At 41.9% G+C, this 21,122-nt stretch overlaps 1 protein-coding gene across 2 annotated transcripts in view; it reads left to right on the forward strand.

Annotated features, from left to right (window-relative positions):
* Positions 1-21,122, forward strand: part of CAST (calpastatin) — a 228,364-nt gene that overhangs the window by 118,314 nt on the left and 88,928 nt on the right. For both annotated transcript variants that reach the window (XM_030193407.1, XM_030193408.1), the window contains 4 exons: positions 8,863-8,922; positions 12,823-12,870; positions 14,978-15,028; positions 15,121-15,249. In XM_030193407.1, the coding sequence (XP_030049267.1) occupies positions 8,863-8,922; positions 12,823-12,870; positions 14,978-15,028; positions 15,121-15,249 (288 nt within the window). The remainder of the gene's footprint in view (positions 1-8,862; positions 8,923-12,822; positions 12,871-14,977; positions 15,029-15,120; positions 15,250-21,122) is intronic.

The following is a 21,122-nucleotide window of genomic DNA, read 5'->3' on the forward strand; positions in this document are numbered from 1 at the left end:
CCACAGCCGATTAAGTTCTGAATATCGCATTTAATCGGCTCCACAAACCTGGAAATTCAATGTCGAATTCCGGACATGTGCCAGCAGTGAAATTCTGAGCATAATGCCGGCAGCGATCAGCAAAATGTTGAGCTCTGCCAGCTGAATATCGACCCCAGAGAATACTGCTTAGCCCCCAACCAATACATATAGTGCTAGTATTCTTGAATTTCTGCATGCAACTGCAAGAGGGTAACAGTATTAGCGCATTGTAATAAATCTAGTCCTTAGACTGTAAGTCTTTTGGAGCAGGGAAAACGTCTACTGTACTTCAATTTGTAATTCACCTCAAGCTCAGATTTCGAAAGGTGAGGAATTTGTAATAAAATCAAACCTTACAGTATGTGGAATGCTGGGAAACTGACTGTAATCATGCTTGTTGTGAATTCCACTGTGCACAATGAACTGCAAGAGCTTAACTGACTACATTTTCTTTCACTTTCATCTGGGATAAAGTAATGTGGTTGCTGTGTTGGTCTACTTGAAAGGTTATCACATAAAACAAACAAAACAAAAAAAACAGAATATATGGTGATGCTTTTTATTGGAAGTGGACTGTCCTGACATGAGGAAGGGAATTAAACCTCTGAAAACTAGTCAAAAATGTTGAGTCCAATAAAGTGTTACCTTTATATTCTTATTTTTTGACTCACAAAAGGAGAAGGGGGGGTAACCTGAATGGAACAGCAAGTTCAACTCTTGCCACCTTTCTGGGCAGACTGGATGGTCTATGCTGGTCTTTATCTGCTGTCACTTACTATATTTGAATTTAATGTTTCACTTTCAAACATGGTAATTTATTTCATGTACAGATAAGTGCATTTTGTTAGAAAATTACGTTTGAATGTACATGCCAGAGACTACAAACTAGAGGAGTTCTGTGTCCTTTGGTTTTTTGTTTTTTTTTTCTTGTTTATTTAACAGTAGGAATCGTAACCTGAATTGTGCTTTGGAATTAATTTTGGTCTGGCATAATCTGTGAAGGAGCTAGCTTCTGATGCCCTCGGAGAAAGCTGCATGTTGCACACCGGTTGCTGAATAGTCATTAATGTAGATTTCTTTGCAGTTAGGATATTGGATAAGAGTCTTGTTCTTGAATGTGCTTAGTGATGTTTGTCTTATTCAGCATCCAGTTACGATGGTGGATATATCTGTATTACTATACTGATGGATGGCTAAAGTGGTCACCTTAGAAGCTACCGTAACAGATAACCTACCATAACAGATAGCCATCCATCAGTATAGTAAAGCATAGAGAATAGGGGGTTATCTTAGAAATACTAGTCATAATTTGTACATGGAAGTACTGGCATATGCATGTGCATATTAACTAAACATAGCCAGGATTTACACACAAATCTCGAATACTTGCATATAGCAGGAGGCATGGCCTGGGTGTAGTTTAAGGCAGGACTGTGGCAGGGCCAAAATATACATATGTGTTCCCCATTTCCGAAGAGGAATCCATGTCTAGGTACATCAAACTCACTGTTGGAATTTAGACCTGTTCCTAAGCAAAGTTTTGGCAAAGTGCTCGTTATGGGCAACTTTTTATGATTGCTCCTTAAATCCCCCTGTAATCCCCCACCCATCAATGTGAGTGCGCTGGATTGCAGGCTCTGTACCTAATTGGGCTCGGACACGTATATTTCTAAAATGTTAAACGAGCACATCTGTGTGTCGGCACGTTCACTTCTGTGTTCTAAAATTAACAAAATACACGTGTAAGTACTACATGTATATTGCGAGTTGTCAGCCTGGATGTTTTCGACGTTGATTTATATAAAATAGATGTTCTCGTCGCACGTAGCCGGCATATACATGGCCATTCCTGCCTATATTTTAGGAGAAGCTCTACATCAGCAGATCCTTTTCCAAATAGTCCTGTAACTGTAAGTATCCCAACTCAGATGTCTCATAAGTACATGAGTATTGCCATACTGAGAAAGACCAAAGGTCCATCAAGCCCAGCATCCTGTTTCCAACAGTGGCCAATCCAGGTTACAAATACCTGGCAAGATTTTCCCCAAGTCATCTATGGACTTTTCCTTTAGAAAGCCGGCCAAACCTTTTTTAAACTCCGCTAAGCTAACCGCCTTTACCACATTCTCTGGCAATGAATTCCAGAGTTTAATTACACGTTGAGTGAAGAAACATTTTCTCCGATTCGTTTTAAATTTACTACATTGTAGCTTCATCGCATGCCCCATAGTCAAAGTATTTTTGGAAAGCGTAAACAGACGCGTCACATCTACCCGTTCAACTCCACTCATTATTTTATAGACCTCAGCCGCCTTTTCTCCAAGCTGAGGAGCCCTAGCCGCTTTAGCCTTTCCTCATAGGGAAGTCGTCCCATCCCCTTTATCATTTTTGTCACCCTTCTCTGCACCTTTTCTAATTCCACTATATCTTTTTTGAGATGCTCAGAGCTGGAAATGAGTAGCAGGGAGTGGCAGCAGTCTATTTATTTGACTGTCAGGGCTTGGCATCCCCACCAGTAGAGTAAAATGGAGTTCAGGAGGGCATCAGAGCCCAAATTTTGGGAGCCAGTTGTATAAAGTAGCCACAAACAACTGGCTCCCAAAATTCTTAAAAACTTAAGCTGGTGCTAGCCAGCTCCTGCACACCACTGCACGCATGTTTTGTTTGTTTTTGTTACATTTGTACCCCGCGCTTTCCCACTCATGGCAGGCTCAATGCGGCAGGCAATGGAGGGTTAAGTGACTTGCCCAGAGTCACAAGGAGCTGCCTGTGCCGGGAATCGAACTCGGTTCCTCAGGACCAAAGTCCACCACCCTAACCACTAGGCCACTCCTCCAATAGTGCATAGTTTATAGGTGGGCGTACATGTTGACAGAGTCAAGGTGGTACATCCAGTTATGCATGTAGCTTACAGAATACTTTTAAGTCATTCACATATCTCTGGAACATAGGTGTAGACATGTTTCCACCAGCACTGTTGTGTTGATGTTTAAACACATATGTACCCTGTTATGCTGGGAAGTAGCAGCCTCCATTATTGAAGATGCACCGGTCAGGCTCCCTCTGGATGTATATATGTAGGCATGCTGTTATAGAATTGTCCCGCATGTTTAAATTCAGACCGTTCCCCAGCCCTTCTCCGAGACGCCTTCACTCATTTCCAACTAATGTTATGTGAACAAGCTGTCACTCTGATTCTAGAAAAGTTGCCAAATTTGCACGCGCACATTTTAATAGAATAACAATCTGGTTAGGGTCAATAATTGACTTTTTAACAAAACAGTTATTGGGCACTAATTAGATTCAATTGGGACATATACGTGTAAATTTAGATGCGGGACCCATGCCTAAAATTTACGCTGGGCCTGAAAAAGGCCCAGAAATGAAGAGGGTCACGGGCATTTAGGGGTGGATCAGGGATATGATTTTGAGTTTTGCATGTAATTATAGAATAACAGTACTCCATTTAGGCAGGGGCATTTCCACCACATTTTCGTTGACCCAAATGACGGAGCCTAAACTTATGCACGACCTCTCTCCTTAAGCGTTGTTCTATAAACCAGGGGCATAGCTACATGGGGCCACGGGGGCCTGGGCCCCCGTAGATTTGGTCCTGAACCCCCCCTGCTGACGACCCTCTCGACCCCCTCCCCTCCTGCCACCAACCCTCCCTCGCCGCTGTCGCCGCCATCTGCTACCTTTGCTGGCGGGGTCCCCAACCCCCGCGGCTGCTGGCTGATCTGCAAGGCTTCGTTCTGTTTCTGTGAGTCTGCAGGATGTCACTGTGAGTCTGCAGGATGTCAGACTCACATAAACAGAACAAAGCCTTGCGCCGGAAGGAGAGGACCTCGGCTGGCGGGGGTTGGGTCCCCCGGCAGCAAAGGTAGGCGGCGGCAGGGGGGGGGGGGTCAAAGTTGTTGGTGGCAGTGGGTCAAAAATGGCGGGGGGGGGGAGGGTTCGGTGGCGCCGGGTGGGTCTAAAATGTGCCCCCTCACCTCGGGCTCTGGACCCCCCTCCCGCCGAAGTCTGGCTACGCCCCTGCTATAAACTGCACCAAACTTTAGACATGGCTTATGGAATACAGCTTAGGCATTTTTGTGTTTAGCCCCATTTATGAAATTCACCTCTGTATGTGCATAGGTACAGCTGCATATTGGGCAGACTGTTTTATAAGGGCCTGATTCTGTGGGCAAAGAACCGTTTTACCCATGGAAATGCTTTTGAAATGCACTCTGAAAGATTTTATAACTGGGGAGACAGTTGAAAAGTAAACCCTTGCTTTTCTCTGCATTGTTCCTGATTTTTGAAATAAAAGTGCACACAGGCTTCTGATCTTGAAAATGACTTCAACAACACCATGTGCTTCCATTTGCACCTGCTGTTGGGTGCTCACAGATTTTCTGGGTTAATGTGTGCATATTCACTTGAATTTTCAGAAGTATACACATAAATGCAGTCTACTACCATAACCCTGCCCTGTGCACACGTGTACTCACTGTGGATAAAGTGCAGGGTATGTACATGTGTGCACATATAGGGTGAGCAGTTTTGTCAAAGTCCATTTGGCTTCTGTAAGTACTAGAGGACCAGTGCAAGGGCATTAGCTACCCTAGGCAAACCTTTAACCCTCCATCACCCCAGGTACAAAATAAGTACCTGAATATAATATGTACAACGCTTTTGATTGTAACCACAGAAAGGCAGTCCCATCCCTTTTCCCTTAAGCAAAAATTCCAAAAAGCAATCACATACACACTGGCAACTTGATTTTTTTCGTTGGTGACTTTTAACATTAGAAAACATGTAGTCACAAACAGAGCTTTATACAGCAGCGAAGTACAGGAACGGCTCAGGAGCTAAACCTAATATCCCGCAGACAATATGTTCAACTTTTATCCGCAAGCAAGAAAATTGGCTTGTATTGCTTGGAGCAATCCAGCAGTTTCATGAGAGGAGAGTCATGTACTTTAGTGATTAGTGTTATTTCTACTACCGGAACAGCAGCAACTCAAAAACTACTGTCATGCTAAAAAAACAAAATATCGACACGCCCTTGAAAGGCTTCATTATTTCATGATAGTTAAAGAATAGGTTATAAAAGTGTATTTCAGGACCATGTCCTGTGAGTTTTAATCCTTCACAGTGGCTACATCTCCTCTGTGACTGAGCAGGGTGTGTTCTAGTGTTTTTTTGCAATCTGTCCAAGCTCTTTGTAAACCATGAGTCAGGCAGCTATTGTACCAGTTGCTTGGTAGCAGTTTAATATTTATGTTCGGGCCTTGCATGATTTCAGCTCAGCACAACACTAGGCCCGTCTTGTGTCCTATTTGGCACATCTGCTACATATTTAGTAACTTATTTTTTAAGTGTTAGGCTATAGAACAGTGAATTCCTCATGGTTTTCACGGTCAGAATGCCACAGATTTCTGTATTTCTGGTAAACCAAAGAAGAATTTAATCAGGTCAAATTCCATTGTGGAAAGATGTTTCATTGGTAAAATTATCCTGATACATGCTTGATATCTGACCTGATATACCAGTGGGCACTATTGTAGCGCTCACCCCAGTCACTAAATTAATTTGTTTAATTTCTTGACTGCTACTTCAGAGTATGCACAACACAGTATACAGATTAAACCATTAAAACATACAACTAGCTGAGATATTCAGCATTGCTGGGCAAATCCAAAATCTAATGGCTGACATATTAGCAAACAAGTAAACTTTGTAAATATACATTAGAACAGATATTGCAAAACACTGAGATACTATGTATTTTTTTATTTTATTTTTTAGATTTAGGGGCAAACTCAAACAGAGGTTTTCCACCTCTTGAGCACACTACATAAATTCAGTCAGCCTAGGTTAATACCTGCTGCCTGTGAGGTCCAATGTTTGGTGCAGTAAATGGGACCCTCTGGGTGAGACACTGAGTGTTTTAAAAAAGGTCTCTGCTGAACATAAGAATAGCCATACTGAGTCAGATTAGTGGTCTATCTAGCCCAGTATCCTGTTTCCAGCAGTGGCCAATCCAGGTCACAAGTACCTGACAGTCTTCCGGTACCACACCTGATTTTAGGGATAGATTGCATATTACTAACAGTAGCTGTACAAGTTCATTTTTCAGTTCTATTAATACTCTGGGATGAATACCATCCGGTCCTAGTGATTTACTATTCTTCAGTTTGCAGAACTGACCCATTACATCCTCCAAGTTTACAGTGAATTCATTTAGTTTCTCTGACTCGCCTGCTTCACATACCCTTTCCGGCACCGGTGTCCCTCCCAAATCCTCCTCGGTGAAGACCGAAGCAAAGAATTCATTTAATTTCTCCGCTATGGCTTTGTCTTCCCTGATCGCCCCTTTAATACCACTTTCGTCCAGTGGCCCAACTGATTCTTTAGCTGGCTTCCTGCTTTTAATGTATCTAAAAAAAGTTTTACTATGTATTTTTGCTTCTAACGCTAACTTTGTTTCAAAGTCTTTTTATCTCCGCTTTGCATTTGGCTTGGCATTCCTTATGTTTTAGCTTATTATTTTCAGTTGGTTCTCTTCTCCATTTTCTGAAGGATTGTTTTTTTGCTCTAATAGCTTCCTTTACCTTACTGTTTAGCCACGCCGGCTGACGTTTGGTCTTTTTTCCTCTTTTTCTAATACGCGGAATATATTTGTCCTGTACCTCTAGGATGGTATTTTTGAACAGCATCCACGCCTGATGCAAGTTTTTTACCCTGCGAGCTGCTCCTTTCAGTCTTTATTTTTTTCACCGTTTTTCTCATTTTATTGTAAACACTTTAAGCACAGTTTATAGAATAGTAGTGTTGGGTTTTTTTGTGTCATATATATATATATATAGAATTCACCTCTTAGTCCCGTTCTGAAATGGGAAATGCACGTCTATGAACTTGCTACGCCCTTGTCTCGCTTAAGAAATGCCAAGACCATGCACTCTTGCCATTTGCACACACTTGTATGTGAAATGTGCATATCCTGACTTTGTAAAATAGGGACTTAGACATTTAAGTGCCAGTTTATGCACGTCTCGCATGAATTGCCCTTCTAAAATTACCGCCATAGGCACTAGTGCTTACAGCAGCTCAAGAGCTATGTAAATTTTAAAATATACTTTCTGCAAGTATACATGTATATTAAGGAGTTTTATTTTGGGTGCAGACTCCACCCAAACTTTGCCCTGTGCATGCCCACAGTGAAAATATGTGCCATGAAATTTACATGCGTACTTTCTTGCTATTTGCTATTTTATGAGGCCATTTATCAGTGTTTGTTCATTCTTATTACTTTAGCCTTGCCTGGTTCAAATCCCGCTTCCCCTGACCCTCCAGTGCTGTACGTATAACTTTTACTTGTAAGTCCATTTGAACAGGGAAATTTATGTGTACCTATTAATAACTTTCCTTGAGCTCAGATTTGGAAAAAGGTAAGTAATAAAATCTCAAATCCAAAATCCCAATCGCTTCATTTTGGAGTGGAGGAGTGGCCTAATGATTAGTTCAGCAGGTTGCATTCCTGGGGAACTGGGTTCGATTCCCGCTGATGCCTGATGGTCAGCAAGGGGGTTGAGCTCCCGGGGAATCGGGTTCAATCCCCTCTGCAGCTCTGTGTGACCCTGGGCAAGTCACTGAACCCTGTGTTGCCCCCAGGTACAACAGTAGTACAATGTACTACTTAGATTGTGAGCCCACTAGGGACAGACCCAGTACCTGTAAAATGAAACTGTAAACCGCTTAGGTCTAAGTGGTATATAAGTACTTGAATGAGTGAATATATTTATTTATTATTACATTTGTACCCCATGCTTTCCCACTCAAAGCAGGTTCAATGTGGCTTACATAATAATATGGATTACAGAGTATTGATAAAGAAAATATAAGTTAGTTATAGCAGAATAATAAAAGAGATAGGTAGGTAGAGATGAGCAAGGGTGAAGGGAGTAGAAGAGGTATGCGCAAGGAGTAGATGATCATTGGAGGGGGGTAGAGAGGTGGGAGGGAGGATGGGACACGGGATAAGCATAGGGAAATTTGGTGGGAGATGTAGTCTGGGTCATTGTCTTTGTCTCCTGGATATGTGTTGGGTAGATGGGGTTCATAGGATCTGTTTGGGTCATTTGGGTAGGCCTGCTTGAACAGATGGGTTTTTAGCGATTTTCGGAAGGGTAGATAGTCGCTGATAGATCGGATGGTTCTGGGGAGGGCATTCCAGAGTTGGCTGCCTAAGAAGGAGAAGTTGGATCCTTAGTAGGTTTTGTACTTGATTCCTTTGCAATTGGGGTAATGCAGATGGAGGTACGTTCGCGAAGTTTCAGACATGTTTCTGGTGGGAAGGTCAATCAGATTGAGCATATAGCCCGGAGATTCACCGTGGATAATCTTGTGGATTAATATGTAGACCTTGAAGTTGATTCGTTCTCTAATAGGGAGCCAGTGAAGTTTTTCATGAAGAGGTGTTGCGCATTCAAATTGTGATTTGCCAAAAATGAGTCTTGCTCTCATATGTGGCAGTATGGTGGTGAATTCCCGACTGCCCTGTTTCTGATGCCAGTGTCGTGTAAGGAGTGGCAGGTGCTGCTCTGGCCACCTTGTTGGGCAGAGGGGATGGACTGTGTAGGTCTTTACCTACCATCATTTATTGTGTTTGCTCCACGTTCTTCCAGACTCCCCAGAATAATGTGCAAGTTATTATTCAATGTATCTTTGCATTTGATTTTTTATGTGAGAGGTCCAGCAGCAAGCCAGGTCTGCCTGCATATTTTCTTAATGAAATGATGCTCATAAAGAAAGGGAAACTAATTCTGATGGTTTCTGTTTTTATTTTAATAGACACAACCTACGGTCACTGCTAAGGCAAAAGAATCTCCAATGAAACCCACAGGAGCAAAGGTAATTCATAATCCCAGGGCTGCATAGACACAGTGTGTGTGAAAGAATCCTGCAGATTAATGGGCACTTTTGGAGAATTTACTAGAATATTGCTTGTTTACTGTGTGTGTGTTTTGCTGGGGGGGGTTTTTTTTGGTTTTTTTTTAAGCTTTGTCTTAGCTGATAAGTTTATGAATTTCCAGTGTGCACTCTGTATGTAAATTTAAGAATTGGCATACTGGGTCAGATCAAAATAGCCAAGAAGTCCTGTGTCCTGTTTCCAATGGTATGAGGAAACATGACCCTTAGCGATAGTCGCACAATTTTGACAGGTGGTGCTGGGAAGGCAGGAGCGACTGGGGATCACTCCTGCTTGGGACCACTGGACCACAAGGCCAGAGAAGTATGGGAGAGATTATGGAGGTTAGGGGCTTGTTTTGGGAGGGGGTATGGAAGGCCTGATCGAGGGGTGGGGGCTTGCATTAGGGGGATGGGGAATCTGAATTGCAACAGGTTTTGCATCTCATTACCATGTAACCTACCACAACTTAAATATTGCCACGGTAGTTTAAGACAAACTGCATTAGGGCCATTTAAGTTGTGTTAAGGGGCAAATAACACGACTAAAATCCCTAACTCAACTTGATGAATCCCCTCGCCCACCACCACCACCATCACCTTAGTAACTTCATTGCATGCCCTCTACTCTTTTGCCTTTATCCATTCCAATCCTCAGGATTTTAAAGGTCTCTCATATTTCTCTTTAGCTGCCTTTTCTCCAAGCTGAAGAGCCCTAATCCCGTCTTAGCCTTTTCTTGCATGAGTCATTTTATCCCCATTATATCATTTTGGTCATCCTTCTTTAACTTTTTAAAATTCAGCTATTTTTTTTTCCTGTAATGTCAACCAGAATTGCACACACAACTCAAGGTGTGATTGCACCGTGGAACGATACAGAGGCATTATAATATTCTTTGTTTTATTCCCTTTTCATTTTCCTAATAATTCCTAGCATTCTGTTTGCTTTATTGAACATCGTCGCACATTGAACGGTAGATTTCATTGTGTTTTCCACCATAACACCTAAATCTTTTTCCCAGGTGGTGACTCCTAAGTGGAACCCAGCATTGTGTAACTATAGTCTGGGTTTTATTTTCCCAGTGTGCACCACTTTGCAATTCCTCACATTAAATTTCATCTGTCATTTGGATGCCTATTCTGCCAGTTTTGCAAGGTCCTCCTGCAATCTCTCTCAATCTGCATATAGCTTAACGACTTTGAATAATTTTGTCTCATCTGCAGATTTGGTCACTTCACTTATTCCCATTTTTAGATCATTTGTAAATATGTTAAAAAGCACCAGTCCCAGTAGTAATCCATGGGATACTCCACTATTCACCTTTCTCCACTAAGAAATCTATTTGGTCCTGCTATTTGGTCCTATTCTTTATCTTTTTGCCAATTTCAGATCCATAATAGGATATTGCCTCTATCCCATGACTTTTTAATTTCCATAGGAGTCTGTCATGAGGTGCTTTTGTCAAATGTTTCTAAAATTCAAATGCAATATGGGGCTCATTTTCGAAACAGACATCCAAAAAACATGGCACAAAGTGACATTTGCACGTTTTTCTTTTCCCAAAATGTCCAAATCTCTATTTTTGAAACCCATTTAAGTTGTTTTTCTGTGCAATTCATCTGAAATGCATCCAGATCACAAGGGAGCATGTTGGGGGCAGGATTTGGATGTTCCTAACACTTGAATGTTTTTCTGCCATAATGGAGCAAAGCAAAAATGTCCAGGGCTAAACCTGTTTTAATAATGGCTTAGTCACAAAAAGATGCCCCAAATTACCACTGGAGGGATTAAGACATGTTCCCCCCCTTACTTCCCCAGTGCTCACTGACACCCCCCCATCCCCCAAAGATGTCAAAGAAACAGTACATAATAAGGTCTATGACAGTTTCAGATGTTATGGTCAGTCCTATTAGAGCAGCAAGCAGGTCCCTGGAGTATAGTAGTAAGTACAGTGTAGTTTAGAGAAGGGAACCAGGCGCATATCCCACTCTTGCTGTTACACTTGTGGTGGAAAGTGTGAGCCCACCAAAAACCCACTGCACGCACGTATAGGTGACACTTGCAGGCATAAGGGCTATTGTAGTGCTATACAGTTAGGTAGACTAGGGTTTTTTTGGTGGGTTTTGGGGGGGCCCACCAAACAATGTAAGGGGTAATGGTGAGATGTATACCTGGGAGCTTGCCAGGCGTGCCAAAAATGAAATTACTGCAAGAGCCACAGAGTAGTCGGGCGGTAACTCCATTTTGGCTCGCGTTGGGCGTTCGTAGACGCTTACACTGCTTAATAATAGAATCCCAGAATCTATCTGTTCTAAAATACAGGCGTATGTTGAGCGTATGAGGCATAAACATCTGTTTAAAAAAAAAGTTGAAAATCTCAACGACTTGAAAACCAGCATATAAACATGTATTTTCCAGCACATACACATTTATCTTAGTTTAAAAATATGTGTGTCTTCCTGATGCTGTCACAGAAACCGGTATCCTTTGCCAGTTTGGCTTCTTTATTGGGGTGAGGGGGGGACAAAATCCATTGGGAGATTAAGGGGGCAACCTCTCCCAATCCCGCCAGTGGATCGTTGCTCTTTTGGAGTAGCTTGCCAAAAGCTAAACGTGCTTGATAGCAGGTGTAAACCTTAACGTCAGTCTTTTAGGACATTGACATTTATTCCTCTTCTGAAATAGGGAACAGACCTGTATCTTCTAGGCACACCCTAGTCCCACTCAAAGCATGCCAAGACCGTGGCCCTTACCATTTGCATGTACCTGTGGTGTTGATATCTAGAGCCCAGCTAGACATCTTATGCAAAATAAATGTTTAAGTACTGGTTTATGTATGTGTGAAATGCGAATAACCCTCTAAAATGTCCACCATATTGTATCTGGATTTTCAGATTTACGGCAATCAATTTTGTGTACATAAGTCTGTGCATGCGGTGGAAGTAAAACTAGGACTGGTTCAGTCTGTCTTGACCTGGAGCTGAGTGATTCTGTGCCATTGTAGCATTCCTTAGCATCCCTCTGGACTGGCCCAGGATTGGACTGATGGGCTGTGCACGCCTTCCCACAGGTGGAGCCTGAGAAACTTCTGACTCTAGAAAGCCAATAAGAGCCCTGGCCATGTGACCCTAGCCTCAGTATTTTCTCAGTCTACAGCAGGCGGTAGAAGATGAGCCCATTAGTTTCTCTCTCTCTCTTTCTCTACTTTAAAAAAATAATAAATTAAATTACCCTTCTGGGCCTGGAGAATCCTGTATAGAGACTAGAAAGAGAGCAATGTTTTCCTCTCCAGCCTCTGAGGTGCTAAACTCGGGGGTCCTGGGTTCCTCCCTATCTCCCTTTGGTGCAGGGAAGGGCTATTCGGAGGAAAGGTGTTTAGCCTTTGGGAGAGGCAGCCACTTTCTTGTTTGATTGAAAAAAAAACACCAATTTGTTACCTTTCCTCTCCCCAAGGCACAAACGAGCAAGCAGCTCCTTCATGCTGCACTGATTTGTGAGCCTGCTTCAGTTCCTCTCGTCTCTCCGCTCATGTTTTGAAAAAACAAACAAACCCTGTGGCACCAACGAGCAAGCAGCTCCGCCGTGATTGCTGGTTTCTCTTCAGCTGTCTCTCTTCCTTGTATTCAGCGTCGGCTGTATTTGTAAAAAAAAAAAACGCCGCTATGGCAAAGAAGTTAAAGCGTTGTGCTGTGTGCCAGTGCAGGGGAGTAGGTTCGCTCGGGGCGTGTAAATTTTGCACCGCGATTGCTGTACCAGAGCCGCTCCTTCCCCCGAACGCATTGTAGCATTACCGTTCATTATTGTGTCAAAAATCTGGCTTATATAGATTATTTATTTTACAGGAAGAACAGAGTACAAAACCAGAAACAGTTAAAGCACAGTCGACAAAGGTAAGCCATCTTGCTTCTCACCTCCAGATGAGGAGCAGCGAGATGTTCAGGCTAGCCCCCTGGATGATCTAATCAAATAGAACTTTCTCTGTTATAGTACCAGTATCTGCTGCTTTGTGTTGAGAAGAGTCAGGAGACCACTGCTATGCTTTTTACTAGTATTTACATGTGTCAATTTTAATTGTCAGCATGCTTGTTTTGTAAAGTTTGTGATTATTATGCTCTTCTTTTAATTTATTTTAAATAGTTTTATGGTGACAGACCCCTGATGCAGGCATTTGCCAAAATATGGCCATGTTGGGTCCTTGAATAAACTTTGCTTCTGCAATTTGGCTCCGCCTTGTGGTTTCATCTGTGGCTGATTACACTTTTCTCTTACTCTTAAACAAAATAAAGGCTGTGTTCATTGGTTCTTCCTGGCTTTGCCTCGCACACTCTCTTCTTTGGCTGCACAGGCCTACACTTTTACTGCAGCCTCCTTGTTTTCTAGCCTGTACAGTTGAAACTTCCTTTCATTCCTGTTTATTAATTTGGAACTCATGTGGCCATATAACACTGTTGCTTCTACCTTGCGGTCATTCAGCTGTTCCTATTGTCGCTTCCTGGTTTCCATATGGAATTCTGTGCCTATTCTGCATTGCACAGTTGCACAGAGTTTCCTCAAGAGTAAAACTAAAAGGATTACTGCTCCCCAGGGGACTTGGAAAGATGTTAGAAATTAATGGGAAAAGGGAAAACCCTTGGGAAACACCCCAACGCAATCTCCTAGACACTGAGGTTATGCTATAGAGACGAAAAAACATTATCGTCTTATCATTCAAAAGGTGGAAATCCAGTTAGATGTTTTTCCTTCCAAAAGCCAACAAATGTCTCTTCAGCATTACTGAATTATCCATAAGATTAAATGCATTGGTGAGGTCTAGAAGGACCACCAGGGTTCCATTACACATAGAGCATCGTCTAGATTGGAGATCAATAGGGTATCAATGCTGTGACTGACTCGGATATAAGACTGATCATCTCCAAAACCCTGTGTCAGCTCCAAAAAGTTGAGGTCTGAGGTCTGATTAAACTCCTGTTTGTCCACCAACTTTGCAAGAAAAAATAGATTGAAATCTGGCCAACAAATGTAGGGGCCATGGAGGTCTTTTTAAACAAGTTGTAATAAAATTCTCTCTCACTGAAGCATTAGTCCTTCTTAAGCCAGGATAGAATAGTGTCTGGTAGAAGCTTCATAGTTACTGCTGGATACAGATCTTAGTGCCAGTACTGGACCTTGGCATCTGCCATTGGCCAGGTCTAAAGGGAAGAGCTGTTGCTGCTTCCATTATCCTCGGCTTGACAGAAGAAGTTGCCAGTTCTAACTGAGACTGTTCCCTGTTTCCACAAAATAGAGGCCACAGGAAAGAGGTGGAGACAAAAAAAACCCCAGCAAAAGTAATCTTAATATTAGATGAAAAAAAAAAAAAGAAATCTGAAAATGGCAAATAAAAAAAGAAAATAGCCATAACACACACAAAAAAAGTAAGACAAATAGGTAAACTAAATCCCTAAGTACAAAAAAAAGAATCAAAGCTTCAGGCCTCTCCGCCTCCCAAACATCCAAACACAACAGCACGTTCCCCCCCCCCCCCCCCCCCCCCCATTCCTAAAAATTTAGTCTCGCTCTATTTTCCAAGTATCTTTTTTTTTTTTTCGCCATAAGTCCAGGAGAGAGTTGGCACAAATGCATTCTTGAGAGAACAAGTGGGTGTTATAGCTGACTTCTCCCTTCCTTCCCGGGGCCTTGTTGTACCTAATACTCCTATCATATGGGAGCTGGAGTCAATTCTGGGGACTGAGCCATAACCTACATCAGCAGGAAATGCTGCTGATGCTGGTCATTGATGAACTTCAAAATTTGTGAGAATCTTCCAACAAATTTATTTTGTTTTGCCTGGGGTGATATTCTAAGTACTGCAGTATAGTGACTTTACTAGATAACCTAGACTTCCCCTGCAGTGTTCAATGAGTGGTTACTTTGTTGATGCTGTATCTTGTTGAGAGAGTGTTTATTTTTAAGCTTCGGCAATAACTTTTTAAGCTTGCATTTTATCTTTATTTACAGCCACCTGATACAAAACAGCCTCATGCAGGAAAGCAAAAGGAGAAGACTGCGGTAAATGCCCTTAAAAATGACTTTTCCAATGAAAACTCAAGCAGCTCAGTCATTGCCTCCTGCACTAACCCAAATGTTTGTTTATCATTTAGCCAAAAAGTCCAACCAAACACTCTGGCCCATCAGCAGCATCTACTGCCAAGCAAGCGAGCGGCACCGGGGTAGCTCCTTCCAGCCACGATGCCAGATCTACTCCATCCAAACCAAAGGAGGAACCCAAGGTAAGAAGAAGAGAGAAGAGGTCAGCTGTGGCTTGAGCCCTGAGCTGTGTTTCCCTTTTTGGGATAGTGAGAAAGAGAGCATGTCAAATCTTGGACAAAAGCTACAATAACCGCAGCTTAAGTCTGTGCTGGGTGGATCAGAAATCCTGCAGCTAGATTAGGTGTGCCAGTCGAGAGGTATTTACACAAGAGGACAAACCATGGCAAAGAACATCCAAAGGTTTGTTTGTAATAAAAGGAAGGAAAAGCTGTGATTACTACTAATCATTTGTATTGTGCTACCAGACATATGCAGTGCTGAACACAACACGCTTTAAGAGACCAGTTCCTGCTCATCACAAGACCTTACAAATCTATTCAAGATAGGCAGAGAGGACAAATAAGGAATGAGGGAATTCGATATTTACATGATTTTTTGAGTGTGAGCAATTTTTGTACTGTGGTTCAAGGTTTTGCATGCCCATTGATTATTGCAGTGCTTTGTTGTTGGGACTTCCTTTGTGGTCACTTCAGGCAATACACATGGCACAGAATGTAAGTTGCCATTTAATTTCTGGTGCATCCCTTTGATTATTATTTCTTTAGTGTTAATACAGCTGCATTGGCTTTCCATTTTATGTCAAATGTTGTTTTAAAATCATGACTTTGACTTTTAAAGCACTTCTATGTATTGCTGCCATCCTTAAGATCTATACAAAAACACGAGCTTTAAGGTCCATAGATAAGTGCCTGCTTGATGTTTCTTCATTCAGGCATATTAAATTGGAAGAATATAGAGACTCTCTTGTTACGGTTATGGGCCCAAAGCAGTGGAACACATTGCTTCAGAGTTTGCGGCTGAGTCAGTCATTGCGTGCTGTTCAAAAGCAACTATAAGCATTTTTGTTTTCAGCAAGCCTGTTCTTGAGGTTGAACTGTTGAATATTTTACTACTTGTTCAGTATGGCCATGATGTTGATTTATTTGGTAATATTGATGTATTGTGACTAACTATTGAGCATTTAACCCCAAGTTTGGTTTATCTATGAAAATGTTTAATTCTCACTTTAGAGAATTTTTAATTTTGCATTATCCAAATTCTAGGAAATTTGTTTATAAAATGGTTTATTTAGCCATGTTCCTTAACCAAGTGGCAAAATGGTGGACCATGGTACCTTCAATGGTTAGACAACAAGGGGGTTGTTTACTAAAGCTTAGCTTGAGTTATCTGTAGCAGCCATTGCATTTTGGCTGAAACTGCTCCCTGTCCCCCATGACCACCCTCTACCTTCTCTCCCTCCCCCCAAACCACAAGCACTGCCAGAGAGCAGGTTCCGCCAAACCAGGCCAGTCACATCGATCAGAATCCCTCTGCTCTCCCACCACCTGAAGGCCCACTTTTAAATGCCCTAGCGGTCTAGTGGCCTCTTCCGGTAAGGAGGATCCCCTGTCACTTCTGCCCCGCCAGTTTTCCTCAGTCAAAATGGCTGCTGAGACTTCCTGCAGCAGTCTCGCGAGACTGCCACAGAAAGTCCTGGCATCCATTTTAAGACTAGAACCAGCATACGCAGGAACAATCCCCAGCCGCACCTGTCCACGCTGGTTCCAATCTCCAAATGGCTTCTGGAACCTCCCACCGCAGTCTTAACAGTCATTTTGACTGAGAAACCGGTGAGGGTAGGAGCGACTGGGAATCCTCCTGCCCAGAATAGGCCACTAGACCACCAGGGCATTTAAAGGTAGGCCCAGGGAGGTAGTGGAAGGGCAGGGGTGGCCAGCCTGGTGGGACATGCTGTCTTTGCCAGGGGGTCAGGGGTGGTGACTGCCAGGAAGTCAAGGGTGGCTGCCCGAGAAGACCTGCGCTCTCTCTCTGCTGGGGGCAGGAGAGGCGTCATTTTTGGCTTCAGTTGAAACTGAGTGGCAGATTTACTGAGAACCCCGTTTTCGGTTGCCCTCTGTAGTCCATGTGTACACCTGAGTACCACAGCACTCAGGCCAGTCTCAAAGTTGTTGAACACCAAGTCTGGAGTAATTTCCAAAGTAGGCTGTTCTAATCGAATACACAATTTACTGTTAGTACTGTATAAGTATACTATTTGTACTGTAGTCCTACTACAGCTTATGTGAGCCACATTGAGCCTACAACTTAGTGGGAAAATGTGGGGTATAAATGCATTAAATACATAAAATTGATCAGAAGTAACACTTTTTTCCAAGTCCAAAAGGCTGCTTTTTGTCTTATTCTTGCATAACAAAGAAACAGTAGTTGATTTCAAACTGAAGGGATATTGCAGTGTGTGGAATGTGTAATCCTCTTGATGCAGTTGGGAAAAAATGTTATAGAAGGAAAGGCTTTTCTTCTGTGTAGGGTTGTCTATTGTGGAGAGGATTTATGACTTTAAACTTTAGAGAGGTTCTAGGCAATGTGAGAAGAGTCTGCACTTTTACAGACCCACAGCCCACATGCTTCATTAGTTTCTGGTAGTGTACATTTTGCCACCATTTCTGCTGCAGCTTCCACGGGCGTAGCAGCTACAAATTACCGAGGTTTACAATATTGATCTAGATGGGGGAACAACAGAAAGGTGAGTGAATTTTTTAGAACTTATTTTGCAAGATAAAGAGGCTCATTGTCAAAGCACATAAGACTTACAAAGTCCATAGGTTCCTATATAACTTTTTAAGTCTAAGTGCTTTGAAAATGAGCACCAAAATCTGGGGTAAAACACTTGAATTCTTTAACTGTTCTCTCTGTGACCAGATCGTTATGAGGGTGCTTCACAGTAACTGGCATCTGGTTACACATGCAGGAAGCCCGAGTGATGGGGATCGCAGTTTATTATGACCTTGGTTTTCAGCAGTTGCTTTATGTGTTCAAGGACTCAGAATTTAAGATAACACCCAGCTGGACGTGTGTTTGTTGCCCTTCTTTAAAATGTTGTGCAGTAGTGGGGTAGAGGCAGTCACTTTGATTTACGAGGAAAATTACTCATGGTTTAAGGTGTTTTGGGTGCAAGTTATTATAAAACACCCTTATTAAAAAAAATAGTACAGTTCATTTATTTGGGTTTCAGCTTTTTTCATTGGTAGCTCAAGGCAAGTTATATTCCCATAGAATTTCTTTTTTTTTGTTTGTTTTTAATTAACTTCCACTACCTGTTTTTTTGTTTGTTCCTGAGAATATTAAAATGGACTTCTAACAAGATGTTCAGGCAGTGAGGGGGAGTCTGTATGATAGAGGCATAGCTGCAGAACCTGGAACTCTGTGAATAACTTGTTCAGTGTTGTATATACTGCCCTTGATCGGGATGGTATATGTTTGTGATTAGGAGGCACACTGAACGATGGTGCCTGCTCTTGTGTGATCCGCATGTAGCTCTTTCTGGCATACTTTATAAAATACGTACATATATACATGTATTCCGTATATAAAATAATCAACATTACTGATCTAGCAGCCACCAATTTCAAAATTTATTTTTTTTTTGTTTGTGTATGTGTGTATATATATGTGTGTGTGTATATATATATATATATATATATACACACACACACACATGAGTTTTGCCATTTTCTCAGCAACCGCTTTGAATTTCAATGAGAAATTTTACATGCTTATTTTTTATTATTAAACAACATTTAGGAGTTCTTTTATTAAGGTGCGCTAATGATTAGCATGTGCTAAATGGTAAGACACCCATTATATTCCTATGGGCGTCTTATCATTTATTGTGCGCTAAATCTGTTAAACACGCCTTAGTAGTAAAAGGACCCCTTGATTCTTAAGCATTTTATTTAGTGATTTTTGCGCATTAAAAATATTTGAGCTAAAACACAGTAAAATAATGTAATTCAAACAATAAAATTAACAATGTGTCCAAATTTCACAGTCACCTTGAATGCTCAATGTGTCCACCCCTAGCTTTAACACAGGCCTTCAGTCCCTGTGGCAGGCTGTCCCAGATCATCTGCAGCACTTCCTTGGGTTTGGCGATTGTTTATGACTTTGGGTGGAGCTTGGGATAGGCCCCCAACATTGCTCCCCAGACAAAAGTCTACATCACTGTGATGTCATTAACAGTAAGCTGATATCCCCCTTTTTTTTCCCAAACAATGATAGTTTTACAGTACAAACATTTTTGAACACGTGAAAATCACTGGGTGGTCACGCTAAAAAGTCTGGAACTTCGCCATGTGTAAAGATGATCTCATTCCATTCTGCATATAAACGTAGATAGTAACAACAAATAAAACTGTAAAATTTCATGTTGAAATTTCAAGTTTCTCAGAAAATGGCAAAAAAACCTCTAGGGGGTTCCTTTTTTTTTTTTTTTTTTTGCCTTACCCTGTGTGTGTATATTTGGGTATACATATATATTTTGAAAATGATGGCTGATAGATTATTTTATAAAGACAACACAGGTTCTCAGAACTATCCCCAATACTGAACAAATGCAATGTGAGCACTTTCATGGAAGACAGGAGTAGCAACAGGCAAATTATTCTCCAAAGCAAACTGTGTCATTGCTTATCCTACAGGGAGAAATATTGGGAGAGAGATCGTTCTGTCAGTCTCCCTCTTGGAAGGAAGATAATGCTCATAGAGTGTGTTCACACTGCTCTTAATGTTGTTCAACTTTAGAGGGACATGATTGGATGTTTTGTATCTGGATTTGATACTTCATGCATTTTTAGCTTCATCATGTACCTTATCTTGTGTCCTTGTGTTTGGGCTATGTGGAACACACAAAGCAAGGAGTAAAATTGAGTGAATGAACATTGATGCAGAGAAAATGCTTCATATTGACTGTGCCATTGGTTGATCACTTTCTTCAATTACAACATAAGTTTGAAGATTGCCGTTGGTGACTTACAGATGCTGTTCTGATGAGTTTATTGGGTAGGGATTGTGGTCCTCGGTTGTCCTTAGGGAGCAATGGTGGATTTATTGCGTACTGTACACCGAATGCTCTTAATTTGGAGACTTGAATGGTCATCGTTATTGTAAACAAGTGTACTGATTGGTTGATTTGAAAAAGTTGCTCTTTGATTGGTTGCCATTGTTTTCTGTGTAGTCTGACTAATACCATTTTTTTTTTTTTTAGAATATCCGAAAGATGCTGTCATGGTAGTGTTTGCAGCATTTTTGAGGATTCTTACCCTGAGATGCCACTGCCACGCAATCTCCCACCCACCAAGTTTTTAGCTTAGCATACTCCTGGGTATTCAAATGTGTTTCTTGCAACAAAGCAATGTCAACTTTGTCTTTGTAAATGGTGTAGAATTTTTGACCTTTTTATGGGCGAGTTGATTCCCCCCACATTCCAAGACACTAGGTTCATCATGTAGGCATTAAAGTCTTGGCTTTCTCACGAAATGATAGTAATCTATAAGTCCAGAGGGAACGTCCCAGCTCTCCCCCCCTCCGAACACTGCCTCCAAACACACCCAGCCCCAGATAGGTACCTGCGACTTGCCAACCCTCAGGAACCACCATCTCCTTTGAATCACCCCCTCCTTATCCTTTAACTTCGCTCTATACTCCCTCCACCCTCCCTCCCCAACCCCCCACATTACCCCACTTAACGTCCGCTTCCTAGGAACTGTCACCTTTAACACCCCCCCCCCCCGTCTCCCCTTTACACAATCATTCAAAACACATTCAAGAGTTAGACCGCACCAAAGAAGAAAAAAAAAGAGGGGGAAAACAGCTCCTCCGCCTTTCCTCTTTCCTCCGTATTATCAGTTCAAGTTTGTGTCTGGCCTCATAGGTCGCCCTACCTCCATCTCTTATCCTCATAGTAGCAAACTCTCAGGTCAGTAGAACGAACACAGAACTTTACTCGAACTGACTTGTAGCCATTTCTCGCCATATAAACATAACAGATGCTTAA

The sequence above is a fragment of the Microcaecilia unicolor genome, chromosome 2 (assembly GCF_901765095.1).
Source record: "Microcaecilia unicolor chromosome 2, aMicUni1.1, whole genome shotgun sequence".
NCBI lineage: Eukaryota > Metazoa > Chordata > Amphibia > Gymnophiona > Siphonopidae > Microcaecilia > Microcaecilia unicolor.